General features: G+C 44.2%; 1 protein-coding gene across 3 annotated transcripts in view; it reads left to right on the forward strand.

The window, feature by feature from the left end:
• AMMECR1 (AMMECR nuclear protein 1) overlaps window positions 1–21,936 on the forward strand; it is a 127,967-nt gene extending 106,031 nt beyond the window's left edge. For all 3 annotated transcript variants that reach the window (XM_077922738.1, XM_077922737.1, XM_028714858.2), the window contains 3 exons: window positions 12,447–12,537; window positions 15,327–15,423; window positions 17,509–21,936. In XM_077922738.1, coding sequence (XP_077778864.1) covers window positions 12,447–12,537; window positions 15,327–15,423; window positions 17,509–17,623 — 303 coding nt within the window. In that variant the 3' untranslated portion in view covers window positions 17,624–21,936. The remainder of the gene's footprint in view (window positions 1–12,446; window positions 12,538–15,326; window positions 15,424–17,508) is intronic.
• The last annotated feature ends 1,154 nt before the right edge of the window (window positions 21,937–23,090 follow it).

Consider the following 23,090-nt stretch of genomic DNA (forward strand, 5'->3'; position numbering starts at 1 on the left):
TAACTGCTCATTTCCAGGTCCTCCTGAAAGGAGACCTTTCTTCTATAGGTATGCTGTTAATGATATTGTGGGAGCTAATACAACAAGTAGCTGACAGGTGCGAAACTACTTCTCAATTTCAGGTGCTTAGATGGTTGAATGTGGTGCTTTTATGGCAAGTGAAGCTAAGGATGTGACTCAGGGATGCATCTGCACTTTGGTGCAGGCAGACAAAGGATCCCCCCCCCCCCACTGGATAGTTTAATATTTTCCCTTAAGAAATACATACCTCTTCAGTGGGGGATGAGTGAATTGGCTGTCATTATCTCCCATATGTTGTATCCTACCCCCCACCAAATTGCTGCCATTCTACCTGTTGTTCAAGTATAATTTGCATGTTTTTCCACTTGCCAGAAGAGTCACTTGGGACCACAGTGTACAAATACAGGCATTTTCATTTGCCCCATTCATTCTTCCCTGGCATGGCTTTGTGGGACTCACCCTGTTCATCAGCTCCTGCTATCAGGAAACTGGGCATGTTGTTACTGCATGCCTCTCAGAGCAAGGGCTTCCTACCCCACAAACTTTGCCAGTGTCTTCATTAAAAAAAAGCTGATGCATTACATAGGGTAAAAGAAATGCCAGTAGCTAAGGGTTGGTTCAAATGCGAACATACTATTCATCAAAGCAGTTTAAGTGGCCCCAGGAACACAGACACATGGAAGAAGAAGTGAAGAGATCAGCTGGCCACCAGACCATAGCTCACTGGCAGAATACATGTTTTGCATGCAGATAGTCCAAAAATTGATCCCTGGCATCTTGAGGTAGGTCTGGGAAAGATTTCCTGCCTAAAACTTTGGAGAGCCATTGCCAGTCAGTATAATCAACTCTCAACCTAGGTGGATTTAACTTGCACAATTTCAACTTTATGCGCTTGGCAGCCAGCCAATGGAAATCACACAAACACACAGAAGGCAGAGAGCTTAAAAGCTCTTTCTGCGCTATCTGCCATGCTTACTGTGCTCCAGAAAACTCTCTCATGGGCTCTGGAGGCCTTTGCAAGATCTTGCAAGATCTCTGATGGCCCTCAACATCTCATGCCAGCTCTGGAGATATGATTGCTCATATAGGGGTGGTTCCAAGGAGTTGTTTGGACTATTTGCAATTTTGGCTTTACATGCTACCCCAAAGAACATAACCTCCATGCAAGATGCGATCCTACTCTATAGACTGGCCTGAACTAGATGGACCAATGCTCCTGCTTGTTATTAGATTGCTTCCTATGGCTCCCTTTTACATGTGCTAAATCTTTGGATGTGCAGGGCCAAACATTGCTTCTTCCACACATCTTGGTCCTGGAAACATTTGGGCTACTCCTTGCAAAGCAGTTTCCTAACATCTGAACTGTATGCCAATAATGGGTTTGACCCTACTTTTATCACAGCAACGGACATATGGGACTACTGTTCTCATCTCCTTACCCTAGTTCTTGAAATTTCCTTTCCTCGAGTGACATTCCTAGTACCTTCATCCCTCGACCACAGTTAGTCCCTTCCCAGAATAAAGAGTATTTGGGCTGCCTAGATGACAAGACCCCGCTCTCAGCCTCACTGATGTGGTCCAAAGGAAAGCAGAGCAGTACATTTGGCACCAGCTTGGCTGTAGGTGTTGCTGGAAGGTGGCATACAAGCCACCATCCAACTGTCTTAGGGATTCTACTCCAGATTTGTATAGCTTTTTCTTCTCCTAGAGATATCCCACAGGGCAGCAGAGGTTTAGGACCAGAGTTTTTCTTCTCTCAGAAGGGCTAGCTTTCTAGGTGGATGAGCCCCATCTGCCCCTCACTTCCCTCCACAGCATGTGCAGGAACTGCCTTCTTGACCATTGGTCCCACTATTGGTCTCAGCTGCAGGAGCCTTTATTCATGTGCATGGGAAGTCCCTAACACATCAAGGGTTTGAGAACCATTGGCTCCCCTCACCTCATTTAGCCAGCCAGTCGAATCCGTTTTCAGGGTGTGGCAGCTGTCACATGCTGACAGCTTTAGGAGTCATAGATTGAGAGCTAGGAGCATCTGCCTTAAGGGGGGACATGAGAGGAGCAAAGGAGACATGAAACAGGAGAGAGAAGGAATGATAGCTTACATTTTCATTCTGCCTTTCCTTCAGATCACTTAAAGCAACTTAAATTTGTTAATCTAGTGATCCAATCAGGATCAGTGCACTGACATTCATTGGATTCAAATCAAGGTTTGATTTTGTCTCTCTTTAAATACCTTTACTGGATTCTTGTCTTCTCCTGGATCCTGCACACATTTCTTGTTGTGTGGCCTATAAAGCTCTCTCTGGCACTGCCGCCCCAAACCTGCTCTTAATATGCCAACATATTCCTGCCTTTGTTCATTCAGTTCTACCACCTTGACTGCTTGAAGGCCTCTGGCTCCCACAAAAGAGTCCTACCTCCCTTCTATTGTCTGGAACTAACTCTAAAATGTCCCTCTCCCTTTCTCTTTTTTCACTTTAAAATCCCTCTTCAAAATCAGCCTCTTCCATGAAGTAATTGACACAATTCCCTGTAAACTAAGCCTAGGCTTATGCAATTGTACTAATCACATAGCCTTGTTCTGTTGTCTCTCTCATGATTGATTTCTAGATTATACGACCTTTGCAACAGGTACTTGTTCTCTCATTCTTTGTGAAGCACCATTGCACATGTGCTCTCAAGAACACAGAATTTAGAGCTAGGAGCAGAGAATGGTAGTTGGAGGAAGAAGAGATGAGAAGGGAGATTATTTTCTTTTATTAAAAAAATGCAGGAGGGTTTAACATATTTCAAAGTGGAGGTGTAGGAGGGAAGGAGAAATAGAAGAGGGAGGGAGGGAAGAAAGTATGTTGTAGGGTTAATGACTCCCAGATCATGTCAACATTCTCTTGGTGAAGAGAGACTGCAGGATGTAAATTGCAGTTTGTGCAAGTGTGGCACCGAGAGAGCCAGGAAGCCCTTTTGAGATCAGGGTAGCACAGCTGTGCCCAAGAAGAATGCCAAACTTGCATGCAGGAAGAAAAAAGACTGGATAAATTGTTTCTCTTTCTCCATAAAAGCCAGAACATTCTGCCACAAGAGCCAGAGGCCAAGATAGAGCTAGGCAGAATTCTCACCAAAGACAGAGAGCAAATTTTGCTCTGCCCACATTGCTGACCTGCTTGTTTGAGTGAAACTACCATCCTTTATTCCATGGAAAACTTAAGGAAGGAGAAAGGGTTCAGGACTACTTTCCAATGGTGGTTTTGTTAAAATTCTCTGCAAAAGCCCAGATTATGGGCGGATAACCACTTTCCCTTTCCACCATGGACAATTGTGGGGAGGTAAAGGGAGGAGTTTTTTGCAGAGGGAAGCCACAGTGAAGTGCAGGTTATATCTCCTTCAAAAGCCCAACACAAGGGCATACAGCTCTCTCTTCCCCCAAGTTCTCTGCATATGCTAGAGAAGTTATGGAAGAAGACTACAAAATAATGGCCTGGTTAGTAAACCAATGGTCTTACTAAACCTGAAACACCACATACATAGAGAATGCAGGCATATGGCAGTTACCAATTTCATGCAAATGGTGATGGAAGGATTATAGTAGACAGGAACTGAGTGAACAATGTCTGGTATTAGGCTTGTTCCAGTCCTAAACAATAAATAAACTTCATGTTGTAACTTTTGTTCATCTTGTTGTTATTCAGATTTTTTTAGTCCTCTTGCAGACATGCTGATGATTACAGTGTCATTCCCAAGCCCCACCCAGAAAGTCAAAATTGCAGAATAGGTAAATTGAAGGGAATAACAAAATCTTTAGGTTTAGTTGTTCCTCTGTTGAAGCCCTCCAGGAGTTTTACACTACAATTGTGTTGGCTGGGGCTTATTGGAGTTGTAATACAAAAACACCTGGAGGGCACCAGATTTAAGGTTCTCAGTTGTGTTATGAATCTCCACTGCAATACTCATACTTTAAAGCTGCCACTTTCAGGCAGGGTATGGTTCAAAATATTTTTCCATCCCTGATACGGCTTTAGGAAGGGATAGATAGATGGATGTGCGTATAGTGAAACTCATAAGAGTAGATGTGATTACCGTATTTCTTTCAGTGTATTTGCTATGAACTGGATTCCTGTTGCAGCAAGCTCAAGAGCTGTGTGTACCTGTAGAACTCTTCCAAAGCTGTCATCAGAAAGAAAAACAGTATCAGAACTGGCTTGCCCCGTTGAGTGACTTCTGAGAATTAATTTCTCGTATGAAGTTTCATTATCTGGGCCTGTCAAATTTCCTTTTGATGTAGCTCGTTGATGGTAGATGCTGGAAGTAATTAGGTTTTTTTTTTTAATCTAGTTACATTTTCTGCATCCATTTATCGTGTGTTTGAAATCCTTGTGGATAAGAGATCAATTATCTCTTCTTACTGCTGTAGTGGTGGTTGGTCCATTTGAGTCTTTGATCCCACCTTTACTAGACTCAGCTTAACAAAATTATCAGATCCAATGGGAGGTAATAGATGTCATTGTTACAGCTGCATTTGTGCTGGATGTCTCATTATCTGATGAGGTTTAGATTTGAAGCAGCCTCTAACTTCTAGAGGGGTGGGGGAACCTTTTAGGATGATCCACTCCCTGAGAATTATGGATCTCAATGCTCTCCTAGTGTCTCCTGGAGATTTTTCTGACTAATATGATTAACTGCCCAATCAATGCCCTGGTTGATCTCTAGAATTTGGAAGTAACATAGGCTGTCAACATAATTGCAACCATACGTCCTCTCCTGTCTTGTAGAGTTGGACCATCTCCTTGGTTTTCTGAGGAGTGGGTTCAGTGAAATGAGAAGGATGATGACTAGAGCATAAGTGACGAAAGACTTGGGCCAAATCCGACCATACACAGGTAAGAGCCTATTCTGTGACTGTGTTGGTGGCAAAAAAACAAATCTTAACAATATCCACTCCTTATGTAGATACCATAGTTATAGCAGAATAGTTTCCATGACTCTAGGACTCTGCCTACTCTGTTTCCTATGGATACTTTTCAGTTTGTACAATCTGATACATGGACAAGATTCTGGAAGAGTTGAGACCCACCATGTTTACTTTTGACCTGTCCCCATCTTGTCTTTTTAAATCTGCCAGGACAAGGTTTGGAGTGTAGGTCACTGAGATGATAAATGCCTCATTAAGGGAGAGCAAAGTTCCAAACAACACTTAAGATGGTCGAAGTTAATTCCTTTCTACAAAAGCCATCGCTCGAATCATTCAATTTGAACAACTATTGCCTTGTCTTGGATCACAACGTGTAGTGCCTTTCACCAATACCATCTGGTAGGCCAGCAGTGCCTTTCCTGGAAATGTTAGACCTAGGCTCAGTCATTGATACTCAAATCATGTTTTTAGGTTGGGTTACTGTAATTCATTATACATGGGATTGTCCTTGAAGAGAGCCCAGAAACCTCAATTGGTGTAAAATATGGTCACCAGGGTACTGTCTAGGGCCAGGTCCTTTACCAGCCTGAATATTTGTTAATTTATTTCCAGACTTAGAATATGATCTGTTTTTGGCACCCGGGATGTGAAGTAGTCTCCCTAGAGAGTTATAACAAGTCCCTTGACTGCACACCATTTGGCAGGCTTTGGAAACAGTCTGGGACATTATCAGAAGAAGACTTCATTTAGACTGCTTTTAGCCTACCACTGCTTTCAAATCTTTATTGTACTCAGTTGTTTTATGCTATTTGCATTATTTGTTATGCTGTTTTTATTGGCTTTTGCATTTTTAAAATTCCAGTATAGAAAGGTAGCCGTCAAGGGTTTGAGGATCAAGGGAATTTGGCCTCTTGATTCCAATATGCTGCCTGCCCCCAGGTTATAGTCCAAGCCTGATCCAGAATCCAGGTCTGTGGCTGTTGAAGGCAGAAGTTACTCTCAGCCCCAGGGTAAACCAACCCTCAAAGGAAGTAAACTGCCCCTACTTGTTGGATTCACCCAGTTTGAGTCAGGAGATTCTCAAGTTGCATACCAGATATCCCCAAGGAGCAAGAGCGAAAAGTACCACTCTCTGCTTCCTGAAGCCTCAGGCATAGTCAGCCAAATGCATAGTAGCAGAATGTGACCAAAGTGATCCAAGACACTGGTTTTCGAACCAAAGCCTTACCTAAATAACCATGTCTAATGAACCTTGTTACGGAAGGGTTTAGGAAACATGCACACAAATAACAAAACCTTGCCTAAACTGGATACATGACAAACACTCTTTGTCCCCTCAAAGAGGTGTGGCTTAAGGTTTCAGTCAGAAAGTTCAGAACCAAGATAGGGGACAAAGGAGTAATGTTAAGGAAATGTCTCATGCCCTCTAGCATAGTAACCTGCTTCTCAGCTGGAACTTTCCAAAACTCTTTGATGAACTCATGACAGCACAGTTGAAGAATGTTTGCCCAATTAATGGACTGGTCACTTTCGGCCTTGAGACGCTGGTACCAGATAGCACAGGTGCAATAATTTTGCAACTGCTAACAGTTTGCTAAAAGAGAGAAAACTGCTTTCTCATAATTCCAGATCTTACTTCAAAAGTCTAAGCTTCTTGCTCAACTGAAGTTTTAAGAACTGAGCCAAAGTTTGGACACAGAACTGGTACAACATCTCAATATCTTGACAGTAGCAGATGGGATTTTGTCCTTTCCTATACCGTTGCCAGTTTCTATGAGATGGTCTGCCTAGACACCTGGAACCCATTCTTAGGCTACCAATAAAGTGGTGGTTATCTTCTCTGGACCCAGTTCTCAACTTAGTCGATCAGTTCCCAGTCCTATGCAATTCCTATCTTTTGTCTTGTTTTGAAAGCCTTCAAGACAAAAGATTCCACTGTGTCCCAAGGCACCTAATTCCAAAGTTGAAATGCTATTATATTTCAAAACGGTTATTCTCGCGTTTTGTGGCTTAAATCCATTGTTTCTTATCCTATGGGGGGAGCAGAGGGGGTGAATTCTTCTGCATTCTCCGAGAATATGATATGCGAAAATTGTGATTGAAATGTAGCGGTTTCTCCCGGTCGTTCTCCACAGAATCCAGAGCAACAGGTGTGTGTTCCAATCAATGTTTGATAAAATATTTCTATATTTTCCATGTGTGTCTGATAGAAAGTGGTGGTGAAAGCTTCACAGGAAAATGTATAAACATCTGGTGGTTTCACACATAGAGCTCAAGCCATTGCACCTCGGTGCTACAGAAAGCCAAAAAAATAAATAAATAAAGCCTCATGTTTCTAAGTCACAAACATTCTGCTATTCTGGATACTTCTGATCTTCCCATTTCATATGGGGCCATTTCTGTTGTAGGTAGTGTTTGCTAATTGTCCTGCAGACATACAGTTTGCCCTTCTGTTTAGAAAGGGTCCATATGTAAGAGATAAGCTCCTTTCTGGCTACCAGTCCACATGTCATTCCCTTTAAAAATGCTTTAAAAAGTTCTAGCCTACTGTCTCCAGTGCATGTGCTACCACTGCATAAATCATTCAAAAATCTTTCCATGGAAGCCCCCAATATTACTTCAGAAAGGGTTCATAATCATAATCCATATTTGTGAGCAGGAGCTGTTTATTTCTTCCATGCTCAACTTTAGCTATGCCTTCAATCTTGGTTTTTCACATGGCATTAGTGTTTATATACTGATTTCCAGAAGAATCCTCTATTACACCCCCTCTGTATTGTGTCAGCCTTCCATCTTGTGCATTGGTATAGCACTGTTATCCAACCCTGATTACAAATAATTGGGGCATATAATAAAGTCAATCCACAGTAACCTTGATCTGATCAGATGGTTGCTTTTGAAACATGCTTATCCTTTCACTAAAACAATTCTCAGGATTGCTAACAACTGCAATTAAGCAGCACAGTAGTGATCCCTTCAGGAAATGCTAGGTGCTAATCGAAAAACCATTAAAAACTCTGGGAGTGCAAACAATTTAACCTGGCATCTAAAATACGCCAAATTTGGCACTAGGTGAAAGGGAGGATTCCATAGCGAAGATGCCACAACCAACAAATTCTGCCCCTGGTAGCCACCCTCCCCACCTCAGAAGGCACCCAGAACCCAGGCTTTCATGGTTATTTTAATAAACAGGAAGGAATAAGTAGACTTGGTCCCACAAGACTTAGAAAGCTGAAAGGACTCACAGGTCATGTTTTGACATAATGCTAAACCATAACTTTAGTTCTTGGTCAGGGAATGGGAACCTACGACCCTCCAGGTGTTGCTCGACTCAAGCTCCCATCAGCCTCAACAAGCATGGTATTTGTAACCTCCTGGGAGGAAATGGATGTAGGTTTGTCAGGCAGGGAGTGTATGTGAAGATCTGCAACATCCATCTGCATCCCAAGTGGTTTCTTCTACTCCTCTTCAACCATCCAAGTGTCAGCTCTTGGACTCTTCTACCTTTCCAGGCAAGCTAAGGTATCCAAGCACAGTGGCATGTCTTTAGCACAATTGTATCCTTGGATGGGTTGGTATGATTATTTTTTCCTAGGGGCTGTGAATATATAATGGGGAAACAGTGGAGGTCCCATTGATGATTAGCTCCTCCTGTGCAGTTCTGATTAGATATCTAATAAATTGGATCATAAATCACTTTTAAATTGAATCCTTCATCAGTCTTGGAATTAGTTAGTTTGCATAGTCACACCTGACTCTCCTGTTAAACCTGGTTGGTTAGCCTGCCTGTCTTTTGCCTCTCCGTGGCAAGTTTCCCAGAGATGCTGTAGTTAACTTCAGAGCCAAGTGCAAATCTCCATTGCAAATGGTTGTTTCGCTAACTTTGGCTGTCCCAGCTTAGAAGTCTTAGGTTTGTGCAGAGAATAAAATGGCTGGCTTGCATGTATGAATTGTCATGAAATCATTTGCACTAGTCTTTGCTTATTCTTAAATGAATTTGTATTGGGAAGTTCAGTGTATATTAGTGTACTATAAGTTAGAGTTCTCAAGGGTTATGAACACAAATGCTACTTCCTTCTCCCATGACGATGTGAAAGTGAGAATAATATCGGTTTTGTATTGTATTCTGAAATATATCTGACTCTGCTAACTGGGTGGGCCTCCTTGAGCCTCAGTATTCCAGTGCACAAGTCTAAGCAGGCATGGGGAAGACTTCTGTTTGTGTGTAATTTTTATGAAAATATGGCTTTTGACGCCCAGCCAATTTATCAGTAATCTCAGTTTGACATAACTATTACTTCCACATGAAGACTACTCTAAAAAACGGAATACAAATAGTTATATAATAGGGTTCAGTGTGACTTCCTTGAGACTGTGGGATCAACTTTTACACTTATCTTCTCTGAAGCAGCTGTAAAAAAATATTGCAAGTCTCTTGTGTCACCCCATTGAAGTCTTAGCTTGTATCAGTTCTGTAGTTCTCTGTTTGGGGGCTTATGATTGCGTAAGCATTTAGATATCTCTCAAGCCACTTTGAATAAGTGAGATGCTTTGCTATGAAAAGGACTCAGAGGGCACCTTTCAGAGCCTTTAATTATTAAGCTATCTATTTGATCCGTTGAACTTCACCAAGCTGGTTGGCCATTTGTTAAAATGGAGTTAGTCCTATTGCTTTTGGTAAGTCTCTGCTATAATATAAAATACAGTGGTACCCCGCAAGACGAATGCCTCGCAAGACGGAAAACCCGCAAGACGAAAGGGTTTTCTGTTTTGGAGGCGCTTCGCAAGACGAATTTCCCTATGGGCTTGCTTCGCAAGACGAAAGCCCATAGGGAAATCTCCGGGGACCTGTTTTAAATTGCTGGCGGTCGGGAGCAAAGACTTTCGCCCACAGCCGGCCTTCAGAAGAGGTCCTGGACCTCTTCTGAAGGCTGGCGGGGGGCAAAAGTCTTTGCTCCCCCCCGCCTGCCTTCCCGGGACAGCGGAGACTTCTCCGCTGCCCCGGGCGATCTTAAAATGCTGGCGGGCGGGAGCGAACGCTTCGCTCCCGACCCCCAGCATTTTAAAATCTTTGGGCGAGTGTCTGCAAGCCTCGCGCGCCCGGCAGGAGGTCCCGCCGGGTGCGCGAGGCTTGGGGCGGCAGCCTGTCACCCGAAGCACGGGGAGCCCTTTGGAGGGCTTCCCCTGCTTCGGGCGAGTGTCTGCAAGCCTCGCGCGCCCGGCAGGAGGTCCCGCCGGGTGCGCGAGGCTTGGGGCGGCAGCCTGTCACCCGAAGCACGGGGAGCCCTTCGGAGAGCTCCCCTTGCTTTGGGCGAGTGCCTGCAAGCCTCGCGCGCCCGGCAGGAGGTCCCGCCGGGTGCGCGAGGCTTGGGGCGGCAGCCTGTCACCCGAAGCACGGGGAGCCCTCCGGAGGGCTTCCCCTGCTTCGGGCGAGTGTCTGCAAGCCTCGCGCACCCGGCAGGAGGTCCCGCCGGGTGGCAGCCTGTCACCCGAAGCACGGGGAGCCCTCCGGAGGGCTTCCCCTGCTTCGGGCGAGTGTCTGCAAGCCTCGCGCACCCGGCAGGAGGTCCCGCCGGGTGGCAGCCTGTCACCCGAAGCACGGGGAGCCCTCCGGAGGGCTTCCCCTGCTTCGGGCGAGTGTCTGCAAGCCTCGCGCACCCGGCAGGAGGTCCCGCCGGGTGGCAGCCTGTCACCCGAAGCACGGGGAGCCCTCCGGAGGGCTTCCCCTGCTTCGGGCGAGTGTCTGCAAGCCTCGCGCACCCGGCAGGAGGTCCCGCCGGGTGGCAGCCTGTCACCCGAAGCACGGGGAGCCCTCCGGAGGGCTTCCCCTGCTTCGGGCGAGTGTCTGCAAGCCTCGCGCACCCGGCAGGAGGTCCCGCCGGGTGCGCGAGGCTTGGGGCGGCAGCCTGTCATCTGAAGCACGGGGAGCCCTCCGGAGGGCTTCCCCTGCTTCGGGCGAGTGTCTGCAAGCCTCGCGCACCCGGCAGGAGGTCCCGCCGGGTGGCAGCCTGTCACCCGAAGCACGGGGAGCCCTCCGGAGGGCTTCCCCTGCTTCGGGCGAGTGTCTGCAAGCCTCGCGCACCCGGCAGGAGGTCCCGCCGGGTGGCAGCCTGTCACCCGAAGCACGGGGAGCCCTCCGGAGGGCTTCCCCTGCTTCGGGCGAGTGTCTGCAAGCCTCGCGCACCCGGCAGGAGGTCCCGCCGGGTGGCAGCCTGTCACCCGAAGCACGGGGAGCCCTCCGGAGGGCTTCCCCTGCTTCGGGCGAGTGTCTGCAAGCCTCGCGCGCCCGGCAGGAGGTCCCGCCGGGTGCGCGAGGCTTGGGGCGGCAGCCTGTCACCCGAAGCACGGGGAGCCCTTCGGAGAGCTCCCCTTGCTTTGGGCGAGTGCCTGCAAGCCTCGCGCGCCCGGCAGGAGGTCCCGCCGGGTGCGCGAGGCTTGGGGCGGCAGCCTGTCACCCGAAGCACGGGGAGCCCTTCGGAGGGCTTCCCCTGCTTCGGGCGAGTGTCTGCAAGCCTCGCGCACACGGCAGGAGGTCCCACCGGGTGCGCGAGGCTTGGGGCGGCAGCCTGTCGCCCGAAGCACGGGGAGCCCTTCGGAGAGCTCCCCTTGCTTTGGGCGAGAAGTCTCTGCTGCCCCGGGCGATCTTAAAATGTTGGCGGGCGGGAGCGAAGCGTTCGCTCCCGCCCCCCAGCATTTTAAAATCTCCCCGGGACAGCAGAGACTTCGCTCCCGCCCGCCAGCATTTTAAAATCGCCCCGGGACAGCAGGGGCTTTTAAAATGCTGGCGGTCGGCAGCAAAGCCCTCCTGTCCCCGGAGCTTGCGGGGCGGGAGGTGGGAAGAAGGGCTTTTTTTCCCACCGCCAGCCTTCAGAACAGCCTTCTGAAGGCTGGCAGTGGGAAGAAAAGCCCTTGTCCCCCCCCCCAGCCTTCAGAAGAGGTCGGGGAACAGACTGTCCCCGGACCTGGTCTGAAGGAGGTTTCCCTAGGAACGCATTAATTGATTTTCAATGCATTCCTATGGGAAACCGTGCATCGCAAGACGAAAAACTCGCAAGAAGAAAAAACTTGCGGAACGAATTAATTTCGTCTTGCGAGGCACCACTGTAGCTGCTTCACCTGGACATGGACAGTCACTTCAGCAGATGTGTCGTATGTTGAGTATAGCAAGAACACTCCATCACTTTTGAGAAGTGAGTGGGAGCAGATGTGCTCACATAGGAGACAGTAGGACTCAACTTCTGCCGACCTTTTATTGGCTTCAGTACGAGATGCTGATGGAGTCATTCGTTTTCCATAGCATCCTAAGTGAAGGATACGTTTCTTTCTTCTCAGCTTCTCATTCAAGAGAGGCTAAATGTGACTTTAAAAAAAATACCCTGGAAGAGCAAACAAGGTCAAGACTTGGGATGACCTTTTTTAAAAAAAATGCAGAATTGACTCTTTGAGATTTATCTTTCTATCTCTTTGTTTTCATTTTTCTTTTTTTCAATGTCCTAATAATGCTGTCCATTTCTTTCAGGTGGGTGTACATGGTATTAGAATAGAATTCATCAATGAAAAAGGATCAAAACGCACCGCCACCTACTTACCGGAGGTTGCAAAGGAGCAAGGTCATTGTTGCACTTTATCTCATATGCTCTGGTGAAGAATTTAAACATACCTAGGAACTTAAAATGCAATATTTGACCTTGCGCTGATGTCAGATGATGGAGCGATACTTTAATTGTAAGGGATGACTCTTCTTTAAATGCCACTTATGTATCAATAGAAAGTAAAGGATTGTGTCCAACTAAGTCACACTCAGAGTAGACCTACTGAAACAAATAGACCAGTTAGCCACATCAGTTGATTTCAGTGGGTCTATAACTTACTTGCATACAACCCTAAGTCCCTTTATTGGGAATCCTTCCATACATTGCAGCAAGCTAGCAATGTGCTGCTGTAAGGTAGCTGAGTATCAAGATCAGTAGCATGCCAAATAGGAAATGTAGAGCAACGTCCACAGGGTCTCTGTGACAAAAAGCTGCTCTTTGGTGCATGGGGCTATCATCAGCAACATGGCGAAAGTATTTTAAATAAGTGATGAGACAGTTACTCATAATTGCTATAATGTTCCTCTTGTCTGGTGGTCACTGTTGGTACTTCATCTGCATGTACTTCAATTTGCTGCTGTTTGGAGAAGACTCCGGCCTCCATTTTTCTTTGAGATGTTTCGCACTTTATGGTTTTTAAAATGTGCTTCTAAAAATACGATGTGTGAGTGAACATTATTGGAAAAATGCAAGTCAGTGTGCCAGAATTGAGTGGCTTCAACCTGTCAAGTGCCCAGCAGGTTACATACATACTTGGGTGTTGCTGTCACAGGATGTGGGGAGTAGGCATAAGGCCAGGGGAATCAATGACACAAGAAACCACATTGTGATGCAAAAATACTACGTGACACAGAGCCTCAAATTCCAGTATTAAATTGAAAGCTGCTATTGGCCAGGATCACCTATCAACATAGAGCGGGTGTTGCTCTGTCCCTTGGCAACTCTTTGGTTAAAAACCCAACATGGTTTGCAGCAAAAGTTAAGAGTAAAAATTGGTTTGATTTTGGGCTATAAGTGCCTGTAAGGACTGCGCTTGTGTATGACTCTGACCCTCTTCTTATCACAATGAAAGCCATGCACTAGTCAGGACTCCCACCTAAGTCCACAGTCTGAGGCAGCCTGTCAGCAGCCCTGTCCCATGCCGTGCTATAGCAAAGGCACTGAGCTGACAACTTAATAGTTTGGGAAAACTCAGTGAACTTTGTCATTGACTAATTATGTGAAATAAAGCAGCTAATGTATATTTGCCAAAGGTTTTCTCAGCATTATTACTTTTATTGCGTTGGTTGCACTTTTTCTGCATCTCTCTACATGAGTTTCAAGCTTTTAAAGGCATCTCATTGGGCTTCAAGGCATCTCAGTGGGTTGTGTCCTATGTTAGTCATACTCAGACCCAACCCATTGAAATTAATGAATGAGGCTAACTTAAACCCATTAATTTCAGTGGGTCAACTCATGAGTAGACCTTAGTTAGGTAAAATCCCTTGTGTGGACTGGGAAGAGATCATTTAAAAACAAAACAAAAACCTGTATTGAAATGCTTGGGATAATTGTTCATCCTGTATCTTCTAAGAAGATGTAAAGGTCTCTGGAGATAACAGGCTCTCTAGATTTACAAGGCAAATGAAACCAGGGGCGGGGGTGGGAGGGTGGGAATGTTCTCTGAAACACAGTGATGGTTGGCACAGTCCACCAAGTACCACCACTGCACAGTCACCATTAAAAATGGGCAAAGGTTGATAAACAGTTGTTCGTGGTTAGATTGTTCTTCATTAAATAACATTGTTATTTTGTTCATTGCTATGGCACAGCATCTTTGATAAAGTGTAAGTTATGCATTTGCTGATCACCATTTTGTACTGAGATGTAAAATAGGGTTCATCTTAAGGAACTATGAAGTAGGTTACTTCTAAGCCATGGCTATTATCAGTTGCCCACCTGTATAAGCATGAAATAGGAACATAGTTCTGCTTCTGATTTTGATTTTTTTTAACAAAATGTTTATCCTGTTCTTCCTCCAGGGATCTCAGGGTGATACACATAGTCCCCACCCCCGTCTATTTACTGTCAGCAATAACTCTGTCTCAGAAGGGTGGACAATGACTTAGGATCACCCAATGAACTTCAGAATTGGCTGAGGTTGTGAACCTGGGTCTCCACGTAGTCCAGCACTGTAGCTTGTAGGTGGAGGTCCCGTGGACCTCCAGATAGCTGTTGGACTGTAGCTCTCATCATCCCTCACCATTTGGCCAGGCTGGCTGGGGCTGATGGTAGTTGGAGTCCCAACAACATCTCAGAGGGTTCCCTAGCCTTGCCCTGTTTTGATGCTGCAGTTGAAGAGAGTGTGTGTCTGTTTTACCTTTTGTGGGGCCAAGATTTAACCAACATACATGCAATATTACCATTAGAAACTTCAATTGCAAATGACTTCATGTAGTTTTTTAGTGCAAACATGGCAGCAAATTTCTTGTTTGCTTATTACATACATATTAAAAACAGTTATATGAAGCTGCTCTTCCATATAAAACATCACAAGTAAGTATACAAACTAAAAGCATCAAATGTTTAAAAAATGAGCTCTAGAAAGCAGAATTGTGTGTGCCTTCTGACTTCCCACCCTTCTTCACAGGAAGAAATAGGTCAGATTTCTTCTTGCAAGGGCATTTTTCTAGGTGAGAGAATTTGCATGCTACATGGTTAGACCTGGCCCTGGCGTCTACACAATGTCTTCACTAGTTATGCCTTGCTATTTGGCTTTTGGTTTCTGTGTTCTAATAGTATTTTCCTCCCCTGATGATTCTCAACAGGATGGGACCATATTCAGACCATAGATTCCTTATTGAGAAAAGGAGGCTACAAGGCTCCAATTACAAATGATTTCAGGAAAACAATAAAACTGACCAGGTAGGAGTCCATTTTTCTCTATGCTTACAATCTGCATTTCATGGGCACGCCAGTTTTATTATTGGCAAAAAGTGAGCTGTTTCCTGCAGCATCTCTCCTGATAATGGCAGCAAAGATCTAATAATGACGCTTAATAGAATATTCTCCCCTTTCTTCTGCATCTGGATCTAATGGATTCTAGGAGTCTGGGCATATTAGGGTATTAGAGCTTTGCAAAGAGGAATTGATTATGATGATGAACAGATTGCAGTATGAGAGAGCAGCAGTCCTGAAGCTCTTCATTTAGAGGCTGAGGCAGTTGCTTTCAGGCTCTTAGCCCAAAGCAAATGTGACATTAAATGTATAACTGTATTAGCTGCAGGATTGAGGCTGTTGGCAGAGGGGGCTTAACCCTTTCTCCCTGTGCTGCACCCCTGCTGAAAATCCCCTGCTGCTTTTGTTAACTGGGAAATGTTTGTTTGTTTGTTTGTGAAAGTATTTGTATACCACAATTTCATGCAATACAACATGGAGGTGCACGGCAGCATATACCATAAAATGTAAAACACCACAAAACAGTATACAATTACTAAAATGACTGGTGATAAAGAATAGACACATACAGTGATTAAAAGTAGGCACATTGAATGAGTTCATGCATTTAACGTCAAAAGCTTTGGCCCTCACATCAGAGCACTGTATCATGGCTGGACCAGCTTTTGTGCTGAACAGATCTAGGATCAGTTTTGAGCCCTTGAAAGCTATCACTGGACTTGGCCATTGTTCTGGGGTCTTAATTTTACCAATTTCTTGCAGAGCAGCTTCCCTCGTAGCTCTGTATTGGCACTTGGGTCAGCCTATAGCTTATGATCTATGCCAGAGCCTGTGACCATCCAGATCTGGCTGCAGCTGATATTCCACCATGCCTCATTCTAACTCAGGCTCAGGAGAGTTGGGAGTCAAACATCTGGGTGGCCACAGGTTCCACATCCCTGATCTTTGCAAATTTGATGGAGATGTATGGTCCTTTTAACTAGGCACTACTTCCCCAGTCCTGTACACATTGCCAAATGGGTGGACTTAATTAGACCCGGATTGCAACTGCTTCAATTTCAAGCCAGTTTAGCTTTTAAGGGAAACTTTAAACACAGCAGAACAATTCTGCCTTTTTTTCTCTTTAATGGCTAAATGTTTGCTGATCTGTGCTGTTTGTGTAATTAAACATCAAACTATCTTTAAAGGCAATTCCAGAACTATTCCAGATAAGTGCGTGTTGCTGATCATGGGCCAGATCCTGTGTTGGCAGCCACACCAAAATGCACATTCATCCTTAGTAGAACTTCTGGTTTAATTTACAATGCTTTTGTCCTCATGGGTCTTACCTCGCTTCCCATTTAGCCTCACTACTTCATCTTCTTTGGCGATTCATTTTATTCTGATATATCAACAGTGGCCGACTCTGGGGTTGCGGCGCTCATCTCGCTTTATTGGCCGAGGGAGCCGGCGTACAGCTTCCGGGTCATGTGGCCAGCATGACTAAGCCGCTTCTGGTGAACCAGAGCAGCGCACAGAAATGCCGTTTACCTTCCCGCCGGAGTGGTACCTATTTATCTACTTGCACTTTGATGTGCTTTCGAACTGCTAGGTTGGCAGGAGCAGGGACCAAGCAACAGGAGCTCACCCCGTTGCAGGGATTCGAACCGCCATCCTTTTTATCAGGAAGTCCTAGGCTCTGTGTTTAACCCACAGCGCCACCCGCGTCCCTTTTTTAAATCTTAGCAGTACATAAAACAAGTCCTGTGTGTGTGCTTAGAAGGCAATTGGGCCAGATCCGGCCCCCAGTCCTCAGTTTGCCTACCCGTGTCCTAGGTCATTGGTGGATAATGGATCATAAAGGGGCGGGGAACCTGTGTGCGGACATATGTGTGTCTGGCCTCTATACGCAGACTGCAATGTGTGTGCATTGTGTTACTCACTGAATATTTTGCAGTCAGAAGTCTGTTTCTTGATGTGTTGCTTTGGGAAATCCTGAACATTTCTTCCTTTTCTTTAAACCCTTCTGTCTCTGCTTTTCTCCCTCTCTGCCCCCATCCCCGGCCCCTGTAGGTACCGCAGTGAGAAGATGACCATGAGCTACACAGAATACCTTGCTCACCGTCAGCATCATCACTTCCAGAATGGCATTGGGCACCCCCTCCCACCATACAACCATTATTCCTGACACTGAGCCGCATGACCAGTCCCTGGACTTCTCTGCAGACCTCTTCCCAGGAGACCCCACCCCCTCTTGGTCTAGCTATCTCTATTACTGTACAATTTTATGATGATAGTTTCCGTTGCCATGATGGCGCTTCTCCACAGCAGGTTAAGTTCATCATGGCAACGGATGGAAACGCTGCATCATTACAAAGAGCCCCTTCACTCTCTTTTTACAAAATCCTTACTTTGGCTAGTATATAGACCTTTTGGGATTCTTTTGATATAAAACCTTAAAATTCTAACTTCATTAACATTGAATTATATCAGTCAAGTTTCTCTGTAAGACTGTGGATGGAAGGAAAGAGTATAATGCTTAAAGGGCTTGGATTAGAGAATACAAGCATGATTAGCTGCTCATAAAAACAAAATATACAAGATTTAGGTCAGAAACTTAGACTATGAAGGAGGCCTGAGTAGGACTAACTGTACAATCCTCAATGTTCCTATAAACTTGTTTTGATTTCATGTAAGTAAATATGTGAGCCTCAGATTCTTCTGATAATCCTAGGAGAGGCAGATTTTGAGATGAATTGCTTGATTATGAATAGAAGGCAGCTATGGTTTTTGCATGGTATACAATGATCATATAGGAAGAATTTTATTGCAAAACCAGTTCAGGCTATATTGGCCAATGCATTTGCCATTTTAATTGCTGCACATCTAGGAAGGCGGTGTGCCACCTTTTTACTCATGGGACTCAAGGCCTTCACAGGCCCCATGTATAGCAAGGTGGCTTGTGCATGAGTGACTGTTTGCACCAATGCCATTCTAAGACTTCAAGGATAGAAGCTGCTTTTGTGCTGAAGCCGTTGGCATGTAGCAGCTGTCGTATAAGGAAGTCAATGGATTTAGGTATTAGTGCCTTTGACAAGGATGCAAGTTATCAAAATAATGGGGGGGGGGCATAGGGATAAACTGGAGAAAAGATGGCTATATTGAACTCCTTTCTCTATTGAGAGTTGGTGAGGAATGAAATTAGTTCGAGAGCAGAAATCGGTTTTCTTCTCTCTCTTCCCAACATATTCCAGTTGCCTGGAGTTTGTTACAATCAACCAAACGCAATTACTGTTTTAAGTAGTCGTGGTGGTGGATATGAAAAATGCGTTTGGATTTAATGAGTCATCTGAATGGTTCTGAGCCGGAGGGATCAGTCCTGTGGCAATGACTGTCTTTCTGTCCTATGTGAAAGGGGCTGAAAGAGTTATTGTCTTGATCAGACTCTAGCAATGAGGAAGAGAGACAGGGAAAAGGCGTTCATGAAGTTGGAAGCTGTTAGTAGTTTGGGACTCACCTTATTTAATGTACTGACAGAACTCTCGTGGACAGTGATGAAGTGTATATTCAAGGGGATAGGCTCTTTGCTAAACAGCCCTGTGATCTTAAGATGAAAAGTGAGATATAAATTTAATAAATAACAATAATAAATTTTGGAGGAACCAAATACATTTTCACAGGAATCCCAGCATATTTCATTCACTAGATGTGGAGTTCATATGCATACCTGTAGGAGGATAGATGAGTGTGGGCAAAACCAAACACTATTAAATGTCAAGCAGCTGGTTAAGAATCCTCAAATGTACTCTTAATTCTCATACGTACAGAGAGGCAAGCAGAGGGTGGCTCTCACATTAACAGGGAAGCTAGCAGAGAAAGTTCTCACAGGGAATGCTGTCATTTCCTTCATCCACAGCATTTGATGTCCAAATATTAACTTTCTGTTTTAATGCCTTAATTTTAAGTGAGCAGAAGGCCTGAAAACACAAGTAGCCAACAGATGTCTGGCAGACATTGCAGGTCAGGAAAAGAACTGGCCATTGCTTCTGTTGAAGTTATGTGGGGACCCTTTCCATTTGGGTGTTGGAAAGCAGATTCACCTTGAAACAACAGGTATCAACAAGTGGCTTTCTGAATGCAACTTTTTCATTCTTGCCCTTTAAAGGGAAACTTGAGCACAAGCTGAAAAAAATATTATCTGCTGCAAAACATTTGAAAAATCAGCCATGGCCACCCAATCCCATCTTTCCTCTGTTATCTCATTACAGCTCATGCTTCTGGGTGAGCTCATTGTTAGAAGTTTTTTAAAAAGATCTATTATATATATATAAATATATGTGTATTTAAAGGTGCTAATCAACCTTGAGCAGGTCACGTGACTGGTCATGCGGACTCGGAAATCATATCAGATTTTTTTAGGGAAAAAAATCCTCAATATATGCAGATGTTATACAGAATTTCTTACCAGTGTAATAATGAAATACTGATTTAAATAAAATATCCTGCAGGGTTTGAAGGACGAGGTCAGCAATACTTCCCACCATGGCTTGGGGGAGGAAAAAGGATCATTTTGTCTCCTTTTTTGTACACAGTGTAATGCACAATGCATATTTGTCTATGTTTCAGTAGCTGTTGCTTGGGAAATTAAAACTAGTTCAAAGGGTTATTACAAACTGGAAAGGTGTGCTTTAAAAAAAACATGAAAAACCTCCAGACCCTTCTGAGCCTATCTTGCATATGTTCATTTAGGAAGAATTCTTGCTTGGCATGTTGTGAGACAGAAGCTTCAGCAAATGTTCTGTTTTTACATATAGATGAATCCGTTTCTTGCTGACATTTTTTCCTGGCACTTACCTCTTGAGCATGGAAGTGCCAACGACACAAAGGATTATGTTTCTTATGTAATTGTAGGTTTATTCGTACAAAACATGATGTACTTCACAGGAACATAGTAGCTCTGTTTGCTGAAAACAAATCAAGGAAAAAACAAGGCTTGAAATATGCCTTGTGGTTTGTTCCTAAATATGCAAATTGAAATTGGAGCATTTTGTGTTGATTTTGAAAATCCCAGACAGATTTCTCACCTTCCTGTCAATATTGATCACTGAGCTTTGGGCAAGCATTGATCAGTTACTTTTGCCTTATTTCATTCCAAAAGGCGCTTTTGTTCTAGCTTTAAAAGTTTGCTTCCTGCACCCGTGTGGTATGAGGCAGTTCCAGAACAAGTCTCTCCGGTTATGCTGAAGGAGAGTTGCGTCCCTGAGCTGCACACACACAACATACACCGTTACCAGTAGCTGGAAGAGTCTTGTGCAGTCTTGCATCGTTGCCACTTTCCCGCCGGGGCCACAGCAGGCTCCGGTGGGATGGGAGGTGCTTTGCACCAACCGCAACACAATTGTCAGCTGGAACCACCGGGCCACACCACACACCCCAATGCGTATGTATCTCAACCTTTTCACTTGTCTTCAACTGTGCAGGTTCTTGAAACTGTTGCCTGGAGTAGATTACATCTCTTGTGTGTTGGATCGAACCAAAGAATCCTCCAGCCAAGCCTAAATGCTGCTCCTAAAAAATAAAATAAAAAAGCCTGCCTTCCAGTCCTTCCAAAATCCCTGCAGGATGAAATGGGTTAACTTTTTTTTTATTTTTGTACAGTTTCTTAACTGATTTTTTGCTAGTGATGTTAATTGAATTAAGTTTCGAGGAGCCTAAGCGACTCCTCCAATGAAATAAAACTGGTGACTTTTTGTGTTTTAAATAAAATAATATAGAAACCCGAAGTGTGCCTCTCAGATTTTAAGGGTTTCTGGTTACATTTATTAAGACCAGCAATGATTATTCTTTATATACAAAGATATGGGTTTTTTCCTTGTTTTTTTTATTACTGTTTCAGAAGAAGACTAAAAAAAATGAATAAAAAAAAAATACCTTCCTTTTGCTCTGGATCCAGTAACTTTGCTGGTACACAAATGCACTGAGAACAAAAGAACTTTTGTAACAACTTATGACTGTTTTGTATATCAAAGTTGATTCTTTTCAAAAGATTGGATCTAGTTTCTAAGTTATTTTCGTGTTTTATATGTTACAAGAATTAATGGTTCACCAGCATAATGAGTTCTTTAATGCAACAAGGTGACACAAATGGGCAAAAAAAGAAAAGCTGCCTGGAGTAGCTTAAAGGCCCCTATTTTTTTCCTTCCTTAGTAACTTGACTATTGATTACAATATTATCACAGATTACCACAAACCTCCTACCATTTAAACTAGATCCTTCCATGTTTATTTGCTATTAGTGTGAAGATACTGTTGAATAAAATGGGCATTTTTATAAGTATGGCTTAAAGGTAAAAATGAGGAAAAAGGAAAAAAAAATATCTAGAAGGTAATTTGTGGGTCTGTGAGATAATGGCTGTGGAAAGATATTGTAGTAGTTTTAACACTATTGTTATTACCTTTTAAATCATTTACCCAATAAAAATAAGCAGAAAAAGAAAATAATCACTGCTTGTATTTATGCTTTTCCTTCAAAGTGTTTTGGCCTGGTATATTTCAACCAGAATGTACTGCAGTCATCCAGATACGTTCAGCTGCCACCATTATGCAAGAAAATGGGAGATAGGGAGGCTTCAAGTTAACTTTGAAAATGCATTTTAGCTTTTCAATATGTAAGCAGAGGCTTTTCTTTGAAGTACAGTAGGTACCCATGAGGGGGAAACCATACTGGGCATTCTCTGGTGAGCATCGTGTAAGATTTAAAGGTGTTTCTACCTATTGGCAACTTGTTAGCCAATTCATTGTACAGTGGTACCTCGGGTTACATACGCTTCAGGTTACATACGCTTCAGGTTACAGACTCCGCTAACCCAGAAATAGTGCTTCAGGTTAAGAACTTTGCTTCAGGATGAGAACAGAAATTGTGCTCCGGCGGCGCGGCAGCAGCAGGAGGCCCCATTAGCTGAAGTGGTGCTTCAGGTTAAGAACAGTTTCAGGTTAAGAATGGATCTCCGGAACGAATTAAGTACTTAACCCGAGGTTTACAAACTTAATCCGTTCCTGAAGTCTGTTCTTAAACTGAAACCATTCTTAAACCGAGGCACACTTTCCCTAACGAGGCCTCCTGTCACTGATGCCCTTCCACCATTTGGATTCCATTCTTAGACCAAGGTAAAGTTTGCAAACTAAGACACTACTTCCGGCTTTGCGGAGTTCGTAAACAGAGTAGTTCGTAAACAGGACCGTTCATAAACCGAGGTACCACTGTACTTGGTGTTCCTCTGTTGCATGTAAATTCAACCTCCTGAAGTGTTTCAGTGGACTTTTTCAACTTTTCGAAGTTCACTTGAAATAGAATTCCACAGCTCTTTCAAGTGTGATGTACGAGTTGCAGTTTGTGGCTGAATACCACTGTCCTTGCCACTCCTTTAACATTTTTTTCCAGCCTCCAATCAAGCTGGCTTCAGTTGGAGCTACTGCTAGGCCCCTTCCATTATGTAAATGACCCATATTTGTGTAAATCATAAGGAAAGATCTCCCATGCTTTTTAATAAAAGTTACTTTGGGGGCATGCTTTCCACAAGCTCAGAATTTGAGCTGTGCTTTTCTTCCAGCTGCTTTTTAAAAAAACTTTAAAGGGCTGACTTTCCCTCCTCCCC

Source organism: Podarcis muralis, chromosome Z (genome assembly GCF_964188315.1).
Source record: "Podarcis muralis chromosome Z, rPodMur119.hap1.1, whole genome shotgun sequence".
Taxonomy (NCBI): domain Eukaryota; kingdom Metazoa; phylum Chordata; class Lepidosauria; order Squamata; family Lacertidae; genus Podarcis; species Podarcis muralis.